This window comes from Salvia hispanica, chromosome 1 (genome assembly GCF_023119035.1).
Source record: "Salvia hispanica cultivar TCC Black 2014 chromosome 1, UniMelb_Shisp_WGS_1.0, whole genome shotgun sequence".
In the NCBI taxonomy this organism is placed as follows: Eukaryota; Viridiplantae; Streptophyta; class Magnoliopsida; order Lamiales; family Lamiaceae; genus Salvia; species Salvia hispanica.
Window position 1 is genome coordinate 33416803 of NC_062965.1, and position 20033 is coordinate 33436835.

The 20033-nt window shown below is 36.7% G+C and overlaps 4 protein-coding genes across 4 annotated transcripts; 1 reads left to right on the forward strand and 3 right to left on the reverse strand.

Annotated features, from left to right (window-relative positions):
* Positions 1 to 2274: 2274 nt before the first annotated feature.
* On the reverse strand, positions 2275 to 3921 carry LOC125201613 (transport and Golgi organization 2 homolog). Its single transcript, XM_048099797.1, has 5 exons — positions 3780 to 3921; positions 3512 to 3695; positions 3180 to 3386; positions 2581 to 2769; positions 2275 to 2498 (listed from the first exon to the last, which is right to left on the reverse strand). Exons 1-5 carry the CDS (start codon positions 3860 to 3862, stop codon positions 2355 to 2357), a joined length of 807 nt encoding a protein of 268 aa, XP_047955754.1. The 5' UTR covers positions 3863 to 3921; the 3' UTR covers positions 2275 to 2354.
* A 4488-nt stretch (positions 3922 to 8409) lies between these two features.
* LOC125209799 (probable serine/threonine-protein kinase PIX13) lies at positions 8410 to 10330 on the forward strand. Its single transcript, XM_048109383.1, has 6 exons — positions 8410 to 8648; positions 8716 to 9005; positions 9082 to 9217; positions 9306 to 9448; positions 9523 to 9646; positions 9725 to 10330. The coding sequence occupies exons 1-6, from the start codon at positions 8582 to 8584 to the stop codon at positions 10162 to 10164; spliced, it is 1200 nt and encodes a 399-aa protein (XP_047965340.1). The 5' UTR covers positions 8410 to 8581; the 3' UTR covers positions 10165 to 10330.
* Positions 10331 to 10493: 163 nt separating this feature from the next.
* Positions 10494 to 13243, reverse strand: LOC125194803 (protein NLP2-like; the record flags this gene model as incomplete). The annotated part of the gene is made up of 5 exons (XM_048093028.1): positions 10494 to 11517; positions 11655 to 11849; positions 11925 to 12567; positions 12651 to 12698; positions 13085 to 13243. Coding segments are annotated over 5 exons (1920 nt in total), but the record flags the coding sequence as incomplete, so codon positions are not given.
* A 5500-nt stretch (positions 13244 to 18743) lies between these two features.
* On the reverse strand, positions 18744 to 19547 carry LOC125194809 (zinc finger protein ZAT3-like). The gene has a single exon (XM_048093032.1). It carries the CDS (start codon positions 19545 to 19547, stop codon positions 18744 to 18746), a length of 804 nt encoding a protein of 267 aa, XP_047948989.1.
* Positions 19548 to 20033: the final 486 nt, after the last annotated feature.

Consider the following 20033-nt stretch of genomic DNA (forward strand, 5'->3'; position numbering starts at 1 on the left):
AATATAATTTGTAGGGGAGAGTTTAAATTTGGATAAAATAGAAAAGAAATATCCTCAATTTTGTTAATGAAAGAGATACTATTATGTAACGGTTGATCTACATATTAATTACTAATCATTCCTTAAATATATAAATGTTGATTATGAGAAACTTAATCTTTCCTAAATGGTCAACAAAAAGGGTAAATATGTAATACATTACATTTTAAATGTAAAATACCTTAAATGTCCAATTTTGTGTATACAATTTTTGTTAATTTATCACTACCCTACTATAATATAGTGATTTTTTTAAATTTGAATGAAGTTATACATTAATCACTATTGGATTGTTCATTTTAATCTAGAAATCACATTAATTGTTCAATTACATTTAATCAATAAAATACAAAAAGTAGTAGATTAATTTCTTCAATTATAATTTCCAATAGGATTGATTTTCTTTAATGAGTTCACTAATACAATTATAAAATTTTATTTTAAGAGTTACAACTAAGATTCGTAGTTATATATTTTAATTTTATAAATAGATTTTGTTAATTTCTAATTTAATTTCATAGTATTAAGAAAGAAGCCGTCGTACTTTTACTAACATGTACAAGAAATAATGAGGATAGAAAAGGTTTTGTGAGTTTATTCTCTTTAATTTTCAATCACTATTGAGTACTAATGAATCTGCTATTAAATGGAGTAGTAATTAATGAGGATAGTAATTCAATTTGTTATTAAGTCGAGTAGTATTTAATGAAATCTTTAATTCAAATTTAAAATTTTAAAAAGGCTGAATTATCTATCAATGATGATTTGGAGGGAAACAAAGACTAAAAATGAGGGAAGGACATTTAAGTAATTTTAATTTTCGCATATTTTTAAATTGACTAAACTAACCCTGTGTGGCTGGCCATAATGTGGCCATTTAGCATAACTCTTTAAGAAATGTGCTAATTGAAAGTGGATTGAAAAGGTTAGTTGAATGTGGATCCTATTTTTATACATTAGTTTTATAATAAAATGTGAGCGATAATGAGTTAGTGGAATGTAAGTCTTCTACCAAATACAGTAAAAGTGAAATGTGACAAATTTTTGGAACGGATAATGGAAATAAGTGACAAATTTTTAGGGACAGATGAAGTAGTTTTTTACCTAAAGAGGAAAATTGTTATCTCTAACCATTAACATTAAATCCAAACATAATTTTATCCTATTCATTTTTGCAAACTCAAACTTTACACCATGTTTGAGTATGTTTCACAAAATCTTAGAGTAACTATCGTATATACTCATATTTAGTGTTGGTCCGTAGAGAAAATGCAAAATGCAAAATGCAAAATGCAAACCAAATTTGGGTTAGCATCATAATTGGAGAAGTTTTCTACACCCTCATTTAGTGTATGGTTGAAGATTGCCAAAGCTTATTACTTAGAAGTACTAGTAGTTTTTTACGAGTACATGGTCGAAGTATGGCCTAATTTCATATCCTAGGTTCATGCCCATTATAGAAAGAAATACATGTACTTAATCCAACAACAAATGAATGAAAATTTAAACTCCAGAATCACCAGAAATTAGAATCAAGTCATATGGATTCTGGTTTAAAACTAATGTTGGGCCTTCTTCTGCTTGTACAAACTTTTTTTATAAACAGAAAGTAGAAATAACCCATATGGATCAAAATCTTGTAACAAGCGGCAGGCCCACGACTGACATGTCAAATTTAAGATGAAGATAAAGATAGAATGAATAAGTATCGAGTGTTCGCGACAAGTGTAGTTTGCTTCGCCACGTTCAGACTACAAGTCGGTGTAGGGGATATATATATAATATGCCTGTATCAATCCCACGCACTAAACGGATTGAAAAATATGGCGGACATGAAAGGGAGCGGTGTGGTGTGCGATGAGAGCTGTGGTTGCCCGTCGCCGTGCCCCGGTGGGACGGCTTGTAGCTGCACAGGAGGAGCAGAGGGCTCCACCGTGGACCACAAGAAGTGCTCGTGCGGGGAGCATTGTGGCTGCAACCCCTGCACCTGCACCAAAATCACAGGCACCGGCACTGGCAAGGCCCACTGCAGGTGCGGCACCGGCTGCACCTGCCCTACATGCGCAGCCTGATCTCTCTACCTAGCTTTCTTATGTACTACTACTATCTGAATAAGCATATGATGTATCAATCCTTTTCTTGTGGTTTCTTGTTTCCTTTTTCTCTCTGCTCAGCTACCAACCCACAACAAGATTTAATGCTACCAATTAAAGAACAAAAACATAAATACAGAAATTAAAAGGCAAACATATCCATAACTATAGTACAAATGAAGGGTAACAAGATCATATATAGACAACTTGTGCTTGGCTAAATTAAGGTGCAGTTTTATCTGTTTGAATACTGAAGTTTATTGTATGGTCCCTCCATGCATCATTTTCTAGGTACGTTTCGTAGAAGGATACAGCTCCGTCAGTTCTTAGAACCACTGCGGAAGTGCTTCGCGTGCCATATCGTCCCTGTGAATTGAGTAGAGTGCTATCAACTATGCATTCATATTGTCCAAAATCATAGTACAAAATAATATGCATAAAGTATTACCGAAGCTGTGTCTGCCTCCACGAAAATGGAACTCGTGAGGTATTCGAACTCACGAGAGTAAATGCCAGGGAGGTCGCTATCGTCCTTAGTGGTGTCGTTCATTACCATTTTAGTTATCTCTTTTAGTGAGATTTCGGCCTCCGAATATTTTCCCAGCACGTCCTCAAAACAACGCCTTACTCTTTGAGCCTGCGAGCCATTGCTCAAAGAATGTTAAACATGTTACCACATTGGAGAATATGCATTGATAATCCTGATGCAATGGAAATGTACAAGTGAAGGAATAGCTTTATGTGTTGTCTCAGTAGATAAGCAGAGATGCAAAACAATCAGCAGTTGTAACATCTTGGCAACAAGGCTACAATTAGTAAGATCTTTCAGCCACGAACAGATTTTATGAGTGTCTCAAGTGGAAAAAACAAAGATCATAGTTATTGCAGTTGGTAGATCAACAAAATGAAGTGTTTATTCTTGAATACAAACCATTCTTCCTTCATGATCAGACCTAATGGAATAAATAAAGTTACGGCAATTCATTTAAACCTGGGATTGAACAAGAAATAAAGTGGAGTATCAGTGAGTAGAAAGGAATATGTAACCTTAGGCCAGGGCGTGTCGAGCTTTGCATTGGACAGCACGTGAATACCTGGAGAAACTTCTTCCATAGAGAGACCACCATCCATAGGCCTATTGGTAATATAAACCATGCTCATTGAGCAAAGATCAGCTACGATTAGATTGAATCCATTGAACTCATCAGCTTCTTCCAACACCTCCTCACCAAATTCTTTGGGGCTTTTCCCGCTCTGGAAAAGTATGCAGTCTTAGCACAATAATAGCACTAACATATTACCAATTGAAAATTCATTATACAATTAAACAGTGATCGAGCTCAAGCAAAATGAACATAACAATCATTAAATCGAATTACCGTGAAGAAGCGAACGGGGAGATCTCCTCTGCTTTTGAGTTGTGAACGGGATAAGGCTTCCCTGACGTTGGTGAGGAAAGCAAGCTTCCCATCCCTGCTGCAAGCCATCCAGGTTCCGCCGGCCTGCTCATCTCTTCCGCCGAGTATTAAGCCGTCCGGCCACCACCCCAACGGCGTCGTCGGCCTGTCATATACACAATTTACAACAGCAACGAAGAAGAAAGCAGAAGAGAAATTAATGTGTGGAAATTAAGTGGTATGAGCAGACCGATTGTAGTACTCGTCTCTGTTGAGCAATAAAATGAGGGGGTGGATTGGGTGGATTTTCCATGCGAACACAGCTATGCACATATTTGGGGATGCAATTTGAATTAGGGTTTGTTTTATTAGAATTGCAATCCGAATTACTTGACTCCATTATTTATGACTGCATTCATATGTCAGAAAGTTGAAATGTACTCACTCCGTCCCATTAGTTATGACACAGATTTTAAGGAATTGGTGGAGTATGTAATTAATAAAGTTAGAGGTGGAGTGTGTAATAAATGAAATGAGATGATGGAGTGGGTAATAAATGAAGTGAGATGATGGAGTGTGTAATAAATGATGTGAGTTGGTTGATGGTGGGTCCCTCTTTAACTTTTTGGTTTTTTATTTTTGTTTTGATTTATTTTAATATAGATAATGGCATTTGGGTGTAATTTTAGTGAATAATGGGGTAAAATTTTATGTGCAAATATGGTAAATTCTAAATGTTACTCCAAATATGGGACGGACTTTACTGTAATTATTAGTACTAAATCAGTATCCATTAGGCTATATTTAAATTTGAAGTCAATATTATGTATTCTGTGCTCTTTCTAAAAGTAAGACATTCTAATTATAAAATTGTCACTAACTAATTCATAATTAATTAATTAATTAGTGATTCAGGCCAGGTTGATGGAATGTAGTAGTAACAGCTAAATTTTACTTTGAACAAGTAATCCCATCTTATTGTATCACTCTATAGCATCATTTTGTTGCCATTGATAGCGTGTCAAGAAAATAACTACTGATACAATTTTTCGTCAGTGAAAATTCACGCAAATGAATTTATTTTACATGCATTGACTACAATTCTATAACTAAGAATTTCCACAGCCTATCAATAGATTTTCGAATTTTTCCTCCATTAATTAGTTTCAATAGCTCATAAAGATAAAAAAAAAATTGCAGAAATGGAAGATCCAATATATTCTTTTTCTAATTAGAAGCTCTATATTACTCTAGGACATTAATGCCAATTATAGACGAAAGGACTTCTAAGCCATATTTTAAACCTCCTAGCTTTAAAACAGAGATATTTTATGAGGATCAAACCTTGATGTCCATAGCCCAATATATTAATATGGTATGATGGTGAATGTCAACTGTCGCCTCCCACAAAGGGTGGTTGGGAATGTATATAATTACTACTTATATATAGATGGAATTAATTTGTTTAGTCATACATCTCGAAAAAAATTGTTTTAGTCAAAGTTAAGGAGTTTAAAATACTACTTATAAATGCTGATGGAGAATAATATTAATGTGGCGTAGCTAACCATTCCAAGGGGCAAGGCACGCAGACTTGAAATTTGAAGTATGTTAATTTGACATTTTCGTCACATTCCTTATTATATGACCAATTCATAGCATGGGCAAAGGCTAACCACTTGAGTATTTCCAATAAATTTCATCTTTTATTCGGTGAATGTGCAGCACACGTCCGTACGGTACACAAAACTATTTGTGTAATTGTGTTACAATTATTACTATAATTTTTAAATCTCAGCATGCATATTGCAGTACATATTTACATATCAAATCACACATCATGTCTTTTTTGTGGAAACTTTGTCCTCGTGTAGATTTAGAAGCACTCATTCGAACGAACTGCACACTTGAATTTCAATTATTATTAATTTGTAATTCTAATTCATAATAGTCTTTTTTGTGGAAATTTTGTCCTCATTTAGATTTAGAAGCACTCTAATACATTCGAATGAACTGCACATTCATCTTAATCAAATTTAAATTACAACTACTAATTTGTAATTCTAATTTATAAATAACAATGAAATTATTACTAATTGCGATCCGCCGGCCAACCATACCAGGCGTCAGTGAAAGGTATGTATGGTTGAATGATTAGATTTGCTTTATATATTGTACTAGATTGTAGTAGTATTAGTTTTTGTGTGGAAGAGAAAGTATCTGAGACTGAATGATTTGGATTTTGAAACTTAAGTTTATCTAACAATGAAAGTGCGTTTGGTTGACTTTTTGTGTATATATCTACGAATTTAGTCGCTAAAAATTCGTGGTCGACAGAAATTTTTTTGTAGATATCATAATGTGCGTAATGATAATTGGTGACCGTAGACCCACCTAATAACAACACCTTATTCATTTTCTTGTATCTTAAAATTATGATCTATCTTCTCATAATATGTGCATTATTTTTTCCTTCTAAACATTATAGCTCTGTCTTATTTTAATACTCTCTTATTTATTATTTGCATTAAGAATAGCCCACTTTCTCATAAGGTCTTCATTAAATTTTTTATTTTCTTAATATAAATTCAAAAGTTGTGTTCAAATCCGACGACCTAAAAGGATCACCTATGCCAAATCAGGATTACGGGTGCAATGACAAAAAAATTGTTTAATTTTACTATTCAAAACACATTTCTTGGAGAAAGGAGTAATGGACAATACAGAGGGTTACTGATAAAGTCAAGATTTTTATCATGGTCCCAAAGTTCGATATAATTTTTTAATGTCGCACTGCTCAAAGCAACTGCAATATGAACTTGTAGCAGAAAAAATTAAAAGATGAGTGACAAAAACTAGAAATGCATGTGATGCTTGCCATTAGAAGTAACGTGAAAGAGTCCGTAGTGTCTGAAAAACTAACTGCAATGTAACACTCAATCTTGTCAACTACGATTATAATTAAATGAATCAAATAAATTTTTAAAACTTTGCTAGCACACATAGAATTGCTAAGTGCTAACCATAAAAGAAATTGATTTATCTAATCTTAATTCATGAAATGGCTAGCACACACAGAAATTGCACTTAGTTCTTCAAACTCCTCAAACGTGTGAATGCGCATTAAGTAGCTTTAATTTAATTATTAGGCAACTTTCGAACTCTTCCTAGCCAAATGCTATCAAATAAATTGAAAATAGTAGAATATAGAGGATTGGGATGCGTCAATTTTGTTATTACTTCATGTGTCTCAATTAATGTAAATCATTTTCATTTTGAAATATTCTATTTTTTAAAATAAAAATATTACTACTTATTTTTTATTTTCACTCGATTTACAAAATAATGTTATAGTACTAAATTGCATGCCAAAAATGAAATGTTTCAATTTATACGTGACAAATGAGGGGTGCGTTATATTGCTACCTATTTAAGTTGCTAACTCATCAATACAGTGTATTAAAAATGTCAACACGGTGATATCAAAATGTCAACCCATAATATCAATATATTATATTGAAGTTCAACAAAATTATGAGTTGACATTTTAATGTTATTGTGTTGACATTTTTAATACACTGCATTGATGAGTTAGTAAGTTAACAACTTAAGAAAGTTAGCAATCGATTACACCCCCGGCAGAGGAAGTATATTTTATTATTATTAGGCTTTAAATGTGTAAATTTCGACCGCGAAATCACTCACATCATTGTTAATTTGTTCTAATACTATATAAACACATGTATTATTTGGAAAATGTGAATCATACGTTGTAAATGAGCTGAGTGCTAGTCCTAGTGTCAACACTTCGATATGGATAGCGATGTAACAACGTGAATTGTCTGAATATTTAGCAAAGTCAATGACACACAAGCAACTTTCTTCCTCCACTCGCCATGGCACTATTACCCAACAAAATATCTGTGCACCACGCAAAGTGAAACCGCAAAAACAATGGAGAAAAACATGGCAAATATAATTTGTAATGTGAACCTTTCCTATTTCTTGAGCTCTGGGGAATTTAGCGTCTCACAGTTTTTATGTCGACTGAACTCACATTCACAACAAAAATGCTACTAGCATTTAACTCTAAATAATTAAAATTTGATTTCCACTCGAGGGGAACTCACAAGATCAAAATCTGAGAGAATTGAAATATTTTAATGTCAAAATATTACACTCCCTTTGTCTCATATTACTCGCACTTTTCATTTTTGGTCGTCAAGTTGGAATTAATTTTTTAGTGTAATTAAATTAATATTTTTAAGTGTAACGAGAGATCACTTAATAATTAGATACTTAATTGATTTTCTAATATATTAATTAAATATTATAATTCTTATTTAAAATATTGATAGTGTAAGTAGTTTGAGATGAGAAAAATGTAAATAACATGGGACAGAGTAAGTATAATATTCCATCGATACAACAGATCGCATTAACACAAATTAGCTTAAAATCCTGTGTGTGGAATCAACCTCTAAAATTCAATTTTTGAAATAAAAAGTGACTGCTCACACTTGAACCTAAAATGTCCCTGGAAATTGGAGCATCATCTAAAGGAACGAAAATAACTCCTGTTAAAAAGTGGTGTAACAATTTGTTTTGGTAAGTCTGAATCTTCTCGAAAGATTTTGAAAGTGTATATATATTAATATTTTGTCAATGGTATAGTTTGGGCTTTAAATATGAAAGATACATGTTAAGTTTTGACTTTGTAAGTGAGAGTGATTCAAAACTGCGTTGGCATATTAGGAGTGATATTCATGGAAGTAACAGCTAAACTTAACTCCGTCCATGGTTGAAAAATTGGGCAATTGACTATTGACCTGACCTTATTTTTCCACATTTCTTTAAAATATTTATATAAATATACCCCCACGACTCCGTCCATTGTCGATAACCAACAGGAAACTCGATCTGTTTGTTACACAACAACCAAATTAAGGCAATTAGGCAACACCATCAAGTCATGCCAAAGGCCTAATCCATTCCTAAAGAAGACGCGTGGTAATTTGATCGTCAAAATTTGCATTTTCATCAACGCCAGAGATGGGAATCTGCTGGAGCTCTAAAACCGTTGATCAAAGCCCCCAAACCACCGGCCAGCTTAGTTCAGGTATGCACGAGTTTTTATATGATCCGTTGCCGAACTTTGATCAAGAGCTAATGATGTTGTGTTGCAGTGGCGATATCGCAGGGAACGACGACGACGTCGTCTAGCGGCAGCAGCGGGTTCTGGGCAGCGGGCGGGAGCCCGAGCCCGGGAGCGCAGATGCTGCCGCACCCCTCTTTGAGGATCTTCACGTTCTCGGAGCTTCGCGCGGCTACTAGAAACTTCCGAAACGATACGGTCGTGGGAGAGGGTGGATTTGGGAAAGTGTACAAAGGCTGGCTCGACTCCAAAAGCGGATCAACCGTCGTTGCTGTTAAGAAGTTGAATTCCGAAAGCCTCCAGGGGTTTCAAGAGTGGCAGGTTTTTCTTCGTCTAGCTCGCTTCTTTGTTTCCAAATTTATTATAATTAGGATTAAATTGGAGATTGGATGTGCAGTCGGAGGTGAATTTTTTGGGGAAACTCTCTCATCGTAATCTGGTTAAACTGTTGGGCTACTGCTGGGATGATACAGAACTGCTGCTTGTGTATGAATTCATGCAGAAAGGCAGCCTAGAAAACCATCTTTTCGGAAGTAAGGGATTCATTTTCAATATTCATTAACTCTGTTTAATTGATGTAAATTTGTAGTTTAAGCTAATTGGGAATTGATGATGATTTAGGGGGTGCTGCTGTTCAGCCACTGCCGTGGGATACGAGGCTCAAGATATTGATCGGTGCAGCTCGTGGCCTTGCCTTTCTTCATGCTTCTGATAGAAAAGTCATCTACAGAGACTTCAAGGCCTCCAACATTTTACTCGATTCGGTATTAATCTCTTTCACCTCACATTCATGCCTTTCACTATGAGAGTGTGTTCTGATATTGTTGTCATTGATCAGTCGTACCACGCTAAGTTATCTGATTTCGGGCTGGCAAAATTGGGTCCAACAGCGAGCAAGTCCCATGTGTCCACACAGGTTATGGGGACATATGGCTATGCTGCCCCGGAGTATGTTGCCACAGGTATATGATCGTGAACCAGATCTTTGCATATGCAGATAAACCATCATTCTCATCACATTCTTCTATGTATATGGGCAGGGCATTTGTATGTGAAGAGTGACGTCTATGGATTTGGTGTGGTCTTGGTAGAAATGCTAACCGGGCTGCGTGCTCTCGACACAAATCGCCCAGAAAAACAGCATAATCTGGTTGATTGGATAAAGCCGAGTTTACAAGACAGAAGGAAGTTGAAGGGTGTGATGGATTCACATTTGGAAGGGAGATATCCTTCAAGATCTGCATTGCAAATAGCTCACCTTGCTCTCAATTGTATTGAGAGTGATCCCAAAAACAGACCCTCCATGCAGGAAATCGTTGAAACACTTGAAGAAATTGAAACTGCTAAAGAGAGGCCTAGACAGCCTAGAGTGCATTCTAGTTACCAGGCTTCTGATAGGCGCATGCCCCAGCAGTATCGTTCCCAAAATCACCCGAGGCAGGAGGTGAATCGAGCCTATCCACTCCCACCACGTGCCTAATTACTCTGCGTAGTGAGAGTGCTCTTCGTTTGTGCTCTTTTTTACCTTCTTCTTTTAGCTTGCAAAGGGAATGGTGTTGTAAAACTTAGGAGAGAGAATGCCTTATTTTTCGGACATGTATCGTGATTAGTTTACAGACAAAGGAACACTTCATTTTTTTGAATCACAGAGGAACAGTAGCAGTCATTGTTGTATGGTGAATCACTGATTAGATGATCCAGTTATGTAGAACAAGCTGTTAGTGTATTTATCTCCATGGCTTTGACCTACCTTTAGCATAGAATTATATAACAAAAGCCATTGAAATTTGTAAAAGAAACATAAAATCAAGTAGGAACTTGGAAATAAACATTTATTTTTGTCTTGTCTATAGCATTCTGCACATTATGTTACACAAGTTGGTGTTTCAAATCAAACAAACAAACATATGGTTTCCATAAAAAACATCAAACAACCTTGATGCGTGGCAACAGCCACTCTAGTATGGCCCATCGCTACCGAATGAACTTCCAAGATTGGGAGGACAGATCCGAATTACAGACAGCTTAATAGTTGGGTTCTTCGAAGATCTGTGTATATCCCTACATTCTTCAAGATCATCATCACAAGTAAGAAGCACCCACTCAGCATCATCATCAAGATATTTCAAGTTAACACCAGCCACATTCTCTATGTTGAAGCGCGCCAAGACCTCTTCTCGTAGATGCTTAAAGTTCCAGTGTGGTTGCAGGCTGAGCCGGATCTTTTCTTCCCCAAATGAAACTCTTACTCTAAAAGCAGCCTCGTCATTTTCCCGGTTGCTATCCACTGGCATAGCTGAAGCTCCAATAGCAACAGGGTCTTCACATAGAAGCTTGTTGCTATATGATCTGATCATAAGCTTAGTTTTCTCTTGGCCTTTCCCATGCAATTCCGCGTCACTCCTTGCTTTCTTCAACACCCCTCCATTCTGTTCCGTGGATAAAGCATCTACAGGCATAAATCCATTGACGTGGAAAGCTGATTGCTTCGAACCAGTAGAACAACAGTAACTAGAACTGGAGGTTTGACTGCCAGAGGAAGAAGTGGTAGCAGCAGTCAACAAGTTCCCTTCAGCTGGATTCTTCTCCTGCAGGAAATCACCACTCGTCTTTATAGTCGACAAGTGATTACTAGTTCCTGCTACATTTGGCGACACAAGTTGTGGGAAATTGCTGTAGAAGGAACTGAGTTGAATGGGACCCTCACCATCCTGGACTGAATCAATCACGAGTTGAAGCTTCCTCAACGAGTGGCCAACTTTCTTGATCTTTCGTGAAGGCCATCGTGTGATCCCATGATATCTGCATATTCTTTTCAAGGTAGTGGGGCATACTGAAATAGGAAAAGCAGTCAAATTGACAACTATCAAGCAATAGGACACGATAAACTAGACGATACATATATCACTAAATACTGCAGGGTTGATACATCAACTAGCTCTAATCATGGGTAAAGAAAAGCTGTTATACCTCCAATGCTTTTAGCTGCTTCTTTTAAGCTCCCAGCAAAATGTTGCCGAATAACTTCCAAGCTAATAATCTTGTCACTCCGTTTCTGTTTCCTTATGTTTGCTTTAGCACCATAAGAATTATTCCCAAAAGTGAAGGACTCAACACTCGTTCTTGGTCCAGAATCCTGCTGAAATTGGCTCTGTTCTAAACTTGCTGAAAGATGATGCAAGTCAAAACCAGAGTTAACCTTAAACTTACCGTCTCGTTTATCATTAAAAGAAATAGAACCTCCTTCATGTGAGGAATTCTTGGCAGGAGAAAGTAACTTGTGTTGTTGCTTCTCGTCCTCTTGTTTACCAGCTGAGGTGCTGCCTGAAGTTTCTCGAATCAACTCTTCATCTGTGATCACTCTCAAACTCCGGCACATTTCTTGTATAACAGAGGAGAAGGAGTGCAGCATAAGCATCTGATCTCGAGCACCTTTGCAATCCAGTGGCAGGAAGAACTCCAACACAAAATCACTGGTCTCGTTGCATATACTTCGCAGGCGTACAGCTGCACAAGCACACAAATCAAACACCCTTGCATGATGCGCAAGAGGATATTCCGTTTTGCTAAAAGCTGTTATGTCCTCAGCAAAACATGACTGATTGGTGAGGAATGCTTTCCCAGCAACACCTTGACCTTTCAGCAAGTGGTGATGTGAACATGCCTCATGAAAGCGATTAACTCGTGCATCAGCAATGTAGCAGGCTGAGTCGATGGTTGAGACACAGTGCGCGTAGTTCTCATCAGAATGGCGGCAACCACCTCTGTGCTGGTGAAGGCATGACGCCCACACCTGTGCCAAGGGCAGTTTGTATGCATTGCATGCGAATTTCATGGCATTTCTGATCTCTGCCAGAGTGGCCTGGTAGGAGTCGTCGTGCTCCTGTTAAACAACATGTATCAAGTATAACTCTCAAGTTCAGAAGACTTTGAGGTATTAATATGTAAAGGACAAGAGTGTGTTACCACAATATTATACGGACTCAAAATGTTGGAGCTCTTCAAATCAACAGCCTGCAGTAGAAAACAGTAGGAAATAGAGGGATTTAACTAAAGCCACACTATCATCACAATATATTTCATGAGTAACTTTCTAATAATCAGAAAATAATATTCACACACACTAAAAAATCATTAAAGGAACGCGGTAAAGCAGGTCATATCTATTGGTTCCATCTATATGATTGTGAAGCTACAAAATCTTCCACCACCAATGCATCAAAATAGATAGGAAGACATGTTCTAGAAGAGATGCATATCAGAAGCAGAAACGCGTCAATAACAAATACAGTAACAACATACTCCAGTGAGAAAGATCATAAACAAAAGCTCATGCATTGGATTCCAACTCTCTCATTCACAGAAAAGCAATAAAAAACACGAGAAGAGCTTAACAAGACCTCCAAAGCTTTGCAGACGTTTTGTAGCTCAGGGTGAAAATCGAGTTTCTGATGAGTAGTGACAATCTCAAGCACCCCCAAGCAAATACCACTGCCATGCTCCAACACTGGGAGTGCAAGCGATCCTCCAACATTGCATTCCTGCGTGTGGATGATGCATCAGTGGCCTCTAACCAGAATCCATCGGACAAGAGTTCATGTATGAGATCAAAATCTATGGCGCTGTCTGAAATATTAGGTGACAGGGCACCATCTCCCATGATTGATATTAGTAATACTCATTCATCTATCTATATATTCAAGAAAAAGTGATACTAGTAAAAGAATTTAGGATCCGAAACACAGAAGCAGCCTGAATATGAAAAACAAGAAGATTCTCTTCCATGGAGGATTGTTTTCCTTGATATCCCAAAAACCGATCACTCTTGCGCCAAACATCATCAATGACAATTTATTTCCAACTGCAATTACAAATTCATGTTAGATAAAATCAATGATGTTGATCGGTTTACACTAGAAGCATCTAAAAAATATATGCATAGGTATAAAATTAAATTTAAAGAGCAAAAAGAAAATGAAAATGAGTGTAAAATGTTACCTGTCATAATTCTAAAGAGTCCATCCACAACAAAAAGCTGAGAAACACGACCATTAATTCTCTCTGTGTGAACTGTGAAGGAAAGGAAGGAGAATAGGAAAAGGGCACAGTTTTGTGAGACGTAGTGAATGTTGAGAGGTGAAGGTGGAAAGGAGAGGAGGAGGCGCTAATGATGGCACACAAAAGTGAGATGAATGAAACGAAAGAATAAAATGGCGAACGTGGAATCTCTTTTTATTCAGAGCCTTGGGGCCCACCAACACTAAGTTCTCTTATTAATCATAATAATAATCATGCTTAGCAGCTGCTAATTAACGATGAACTTACACAAATATGTTCGTTTGCATTAGCAATTGGATCTCCACTCCAGGTGTGTGTTGTATATACGAAAAGATTCTTTAGTTTAATTAATGTGACGTCAGGAAGAAAGTGGACTTATCAAATTCGATCGATCGGCAAGTCTTGATAGGTGAGGTGGTGTGGACCAGCCAATAAATTTAGTAATACTATTATATTAATCATTGAAGAGGCTTACGCAATCGCCTCCTGCATTATATTCAACTCATAATTAAATCACATCGCCATAATTGTGTATTAACATAATTAAAATTTAAAACAAGACGGAGGTGCGCGCGGAAACTGGTTTATTCCTAATGTTAACCGTCTTCTTCGGCTCCGGGAGGGTGTATATACCTAATTAACCCACCTTCTTTTTAATTATACTTACATTCTCTCTTTCCTACATAATTAATTCACAATTTGGCTGGATTAAACGCCCCACCCTTTCTCAATATATAATTGGAATTTTATTAATGGGAATTACTACTAAAATCTAGTTCTACAAATGTTTATTAGCTATACAAACTAGAGTGCTTTACTCACGATCATGACGTCAACCACTCAATTAAGGAATCTTGGTTTAAAAGGTCAGATTGGAATAGTAGATACATGTAGTCCCATAAATGGAAAATAAATAAATGTATAGTAATTAATATAAGCATCAAAATGACTCTCAAACGCGTGGAAGGCCAAAACAGACGACCCCTCTCATCCCCATTTACTCACTTAGCCGCGTCTCATGACACCCTATGTATTAGTATTACTACTATTAAGCAATTAATTGATTAATATCATTTCATATTTATATGGTATTGCTTTTGACCTCACTAATTCTTATACTACTAGCTATACTCTATTCTAAGACTTGTAACTCATACTATATTTTCTTAATTAATGTTGATTTAGTCGTTAATTAGTTTGTCACGTCCAGCTCCACTCCACGTATAGACACGCACCACCATCGATTTTAATATGGGAATTATGTGTAATCTTAATCTTCCACTTTATTTAATCTTCCGAGTTACGCACTTTGCAATGTTGGTGGAAATTAAGAAAAAAGCAGCTCCGGTTTAATTTGTTGCTTACGAGGAAACACTAATTTCGTACGCGACAATTTTTTATTTTGCTTTCGCACTGTGAAGTGGAGTATTTGATTAAGGATTCCGTTAGTGATTGGTCCACGTTGATCCTCATAGAATCACATTCCAAAAACCTCCAAACTTTCATATGTAATCATACTTCAGATTTAACTATTCACTAAATTACATCGAAACAAATCTACGCATAATCTTGCACCGTATTTATATGACCATATACACTCACTCCCCACACCGTATTAAAGTTTAATTTTACACCAAAAAGTTAATGTTCGTCCTTATATATAATACACGTTACAAATTAAACTCGCACACGCATAAATCATAATCTTCAAGACTAATTATTTAAATAGTTCCAACTAGTTTAGAAAGGAACCCCACCACTCTTTTAATTAGGGACAAGATGAAGGACGTGTAAAGATGCAAGTAAATGAATCCCTTAAATATGCATTTTATTAGAATTAGAAAAAGGAATATAAAGAATTATTCATGCTGTTTTGAAATGAGGTGTATAGTATTGTATTACTGCAGTTAGTTACAAACTTACAATTATGCATAATTTGTGAAGTAACTGTGTGAAATCGTTTCACTCTGTAATTACGAACTGCATGTAGGAAAAAATAAAACGGATAAATGATCTTTTTAAAGGTTTCTCTTTCATGACAATATATGAGTGTTAAGCTAAACTTACAAGCTTATATAAATAGCTTTATATAAGATGGTTAGGAGCACAAAAGTTTTTGAAAACTAGAAGTTCCTGAACAACTTATAATTAAGACCAAAAAATAAGCTCACAAGTCATAAACACCATCTTTTTTTAAATGCATATATAATTAATTTATCAAACAACACCTTCTTGCAAAAAAGGTGACCGCGGGTCCGCGAGTCCAGATGCATAGCTAGATTTTCACTTGAGGGTCAAAAATATGTATGTAGGAAAATTATATATACTACTCAAACCAAGACCACCAGACCACAGACCACATGCCTACCCCACCAGAGGTCTTGGTCAAGCTCATCACATCGGAGAGTATGATATTGTCCGCTTTGGGCAAAGCCCTCACGGTTTTGCTCTTGGGGTACTCCCCAAAAGGCCTCATACTAATGGAGTAGGGGTAGTCTATTTATACACTTGCAAGTCTTGTTCATTCTCCGATGTGGGATATGGTTTGCTCCCTTTCAGTTACAAGATTTGTGCTTCGAAATCAATGCCAAAGACTTGCCTGCGAAGAACACCACTTACCAAAAAGGACATTCTATCTCTCGCGTCTCGCGGAAAAACAAGAAAGTTTGTATACTTAATTTTAAAATTTTAATACTTTTTTATTATTCACATGTCAATTTAATTGGGATACATAAATGTACATTTGCAAATTATATAAAACAATAAGGAATTAAAAAATATTAAAAATGAGATATATCAATAGTGCAAGTGACGAGATGGGATGAAAAGAAATAGTGAAAAGGTATAATTGGGTGTTAAGCGATGAGGGCAAAGGACGAGTGGAGTAACTGGATAGTGATAATAGAGTAATGGACTCCCTTAAGGTGAAACACATACTTAAAGAAGCGAGAAATGTAAATGTAATCCAGAATGAGATTTCGTGCCACTCACCAAATTTTGTGCATGGTTAGTGAACTTTGTTAATCGACGATTCTCCTTCCAAAAAATCGAAAAAATAGCTAATACTAGCAAATAAACAAATCCAAGTAAAGTACTCATCCGTCCGTGAAATAATGTCTCATTTTGCCATTTGGGAGTGTCCGCAATTTAAAGTACCAGTACTTTTTTTTCATTCTAAGTAAATGGACTCTATCATTTACCTAATTCGTTACACTTACATTCTATCGTAAAATTAATATGTAAAAGTGGATCCACATTCCACTAACTTATTCCTCTATGTTTTTTTCACAAAGTAAGATAATTTCTTAAAACTCGTATTATGTCGAAATGAGACTATAAATAGTGGACGGACGGACGGATTATGGAGGAAAGATTAACGTGCTTGTCTCTTTCTTTGCCTCGAATCCATTGCATCTTTAAGTTATTGACACATGTTATGAGTGTCTAAGGTAAGCTTAATTAGTCATTCACGCAACATGATCTTAGTCATCATAATTAGATATCATGCGGTCATAAACGATGTGATATCATAGTTGTGTGCTCAAGCTGTAGAATAATAATAATAATTGAAACACTAACACCAAATTAAATGGAAACAGACGAAAAATAATGTGTAATGCATTATAAAATTAAAAATAGTTAACTTATCAAAATTTAAAGATCAAATGGGGGTGTACCTCTAAGTGAGGATTATGAGAAAAAAACTACTCCCACTTCCATTAAAAACTTCTCATTTTGTCATTTTTGTCTGTACATCAATAAATTTTTTATTTATTTTTTATTATTTTTGGTATTGAACCCTACATTCCACTAATTTTATCTTATTCACATTTCATTATAAAATTAATACTCCATCCGTCCTATAAATATGAAACATTTGGGAATAACACGAGATTTTATGTAGTGTTGTTTTGTGAGTTAATGAAGAGAGAGAAAAGTAAAAGAGATGAAAAAGTAGATATAGAGTTGTTTCCATTTTATTAAACATGTCATTTTTAATGAGACCCAAAAAGTAAAATGTTTCATTTTAATGAGATAAAGAGAGTACCATATAACAATAGAATCCACCTTCCATTAATATTTTTAACTCATTTTTAATACATTTCTTAAAATTCATGTCTGATCAAATGTGCTCTTGTATTTGTGGACAAAGGGGTAGTACATTTGAGAAATTGAATAAAAAAGGAATGTATGTTTCGAAGTTTGGGAGGCTACTACTCTAGTAATGATCAAGGAGAGAGTGCATACATGAATGCATTTAGAGTAGCATGGGGTGAGATCACATAATGAATATATAGGTGGAAGATAAAGGCGTATTAACTACATATAATTATGCAAATGTGAACAAATGAATTATTAATTATTAATATTTACAATTCAAAAGATCCGAGGTGATATGTGATTACCAAGATTTGGCGAGCAAATCTTTTAGCTTAATTTACTTTATTCCTACCAAAAGCATTAAATGGGTATAACACAAATTTGGCCAAAACTTCCTCTGTAATCAGCTAATCAATTGATTATAATCAACCTGCAAACGTTCTTCGAAGAATCCAAATTTCGAATTTAGACTTGACAGTTGTATCAGCATGTGCAAAATCTTGCAGTCATGTGTTTTCGAAGAATTAGTAAAGTTTGTGTTGGTTGATCATAATTAGCAGGGAATACCTACTGTTGATTTCGAACTACTAGTAGCAGCTAGTAATGAGTAGCTAGTTTACTTAAAGTTCTTTCTCAATTTAAAGAGCAACGAAATTTAAGAAACTTGCAAAAAAATACCCAATTCATCAACTACATAAAATTGATCCAAGAGAAACGATTAGACAGTAATTACTAAGAAGTTGATAAATCTGTATATATCGACATCAAGCTATACACATATCCATTCCAATTGAACACCCTAATTTGGGGATTCAAAAAACCTAAAAAAGCGGTTTCATATTTGCTACACACAACACAACATACATCCTAATACAACACCTGAAATTAGCAGCAATTTTTTCAAAACCCTAACCTCAAATCCAAAGCGAGGCCGGCGGGAGGATACGGCAAAGACGAAGCGTCCGCGTCGTCGTCATCTTGGATCGGCGGCGCCAAATTGAGATTAAACTCACGAAGCATAGACGACGGCTCCTCCGCCTTGTCCCAGTGGCACCTCATGTGCCCGCCCAGAGCTTGGCCGCTCGAGAAAACCCTAAAACAGACGCCGCATTTGTGGGCGCTGCTGCTCGAATTATCCCTGAGCATCATCACCATCATCTCGCCGGAGCTGCAGCCCTCCTCCTCCCCGTCATTCTTGGTAATTGCATAGCAGCCCTTCACATTCTTGTGGCTTGCCCTGTGGCCCCCGAGCGCCTGGTGGGACCCGAAGACCTTCTTGCAACTGGAGCACTCGAACCGCCCGCAGTTGGATGAAGACTCCGGCGCGGGGGGGCCGTTGGCGAGCATGAGGAGGCAGGCGGCGACCTCGTAGTCGTCGTCGGTGAGGTCGTCGGGGGGGCGGCGGAGGGTGGGCGGCGGGATGATGCCGCGCCACTGGCGCTCGGGGTGGCAGCGCATGTGGCCGAAGAGGGCCTTGTCGGACCAGAACTGGCGGCCGCATTCGGTGCATGGAGGGGTGATTTTGGGGGCGGAGGGGTCGGGTTTCCTGGCGGGTTTGGGCGGGTCGCCGAGGTGGAGGAACTTGGTGCGCTTCTTTCTAGGGTTTTTGGGGGCGGGGCGGCGGCTGGGCTCGGGGTGGAGAGAGGAGAGCGTGAGAGGGGGGAAATCGGAGAAGAGGTAGTTATCGATGTTGGTGGTATCCATTGTGGGTGGGATCGAAAAAAGTGTAAGAAATGGGGGAGTGTGGGATTATGTAATGCCGGCGGTTATTTTTGTTCTCCACTTCTCACATTTAGATTAGTGGTTATGTTTCAGTTAATAAGTTCTATCCCTTTCCACAATTTCCGCCCTCTTCGAATTTGCTTCTTTTTAATTTTGGGTTTGACCGTTTGACTTTCAGCACGTGCTGAAATTGATTAAACAGAATCATTAATTGTTGATATCTTTCTCTTTTTTTTTATCATTGAATTAAATAGAAGAGGCAATCGTGACAACCACGGATTTAAATCGGATTTTGTTTTAATCGGAAAAGTGAGCTCGTGGAATTTATATTCTTGAGAACAAAACTCTTAAACAATTGTAGTAAATGACACCAATTTCACATCTCCAAAAAAAAAAAAAAACCAAAACACCAATTTCACATAAACGAGAAAAGACTGAAATTCATATAACATGCTTACAAATGCTATA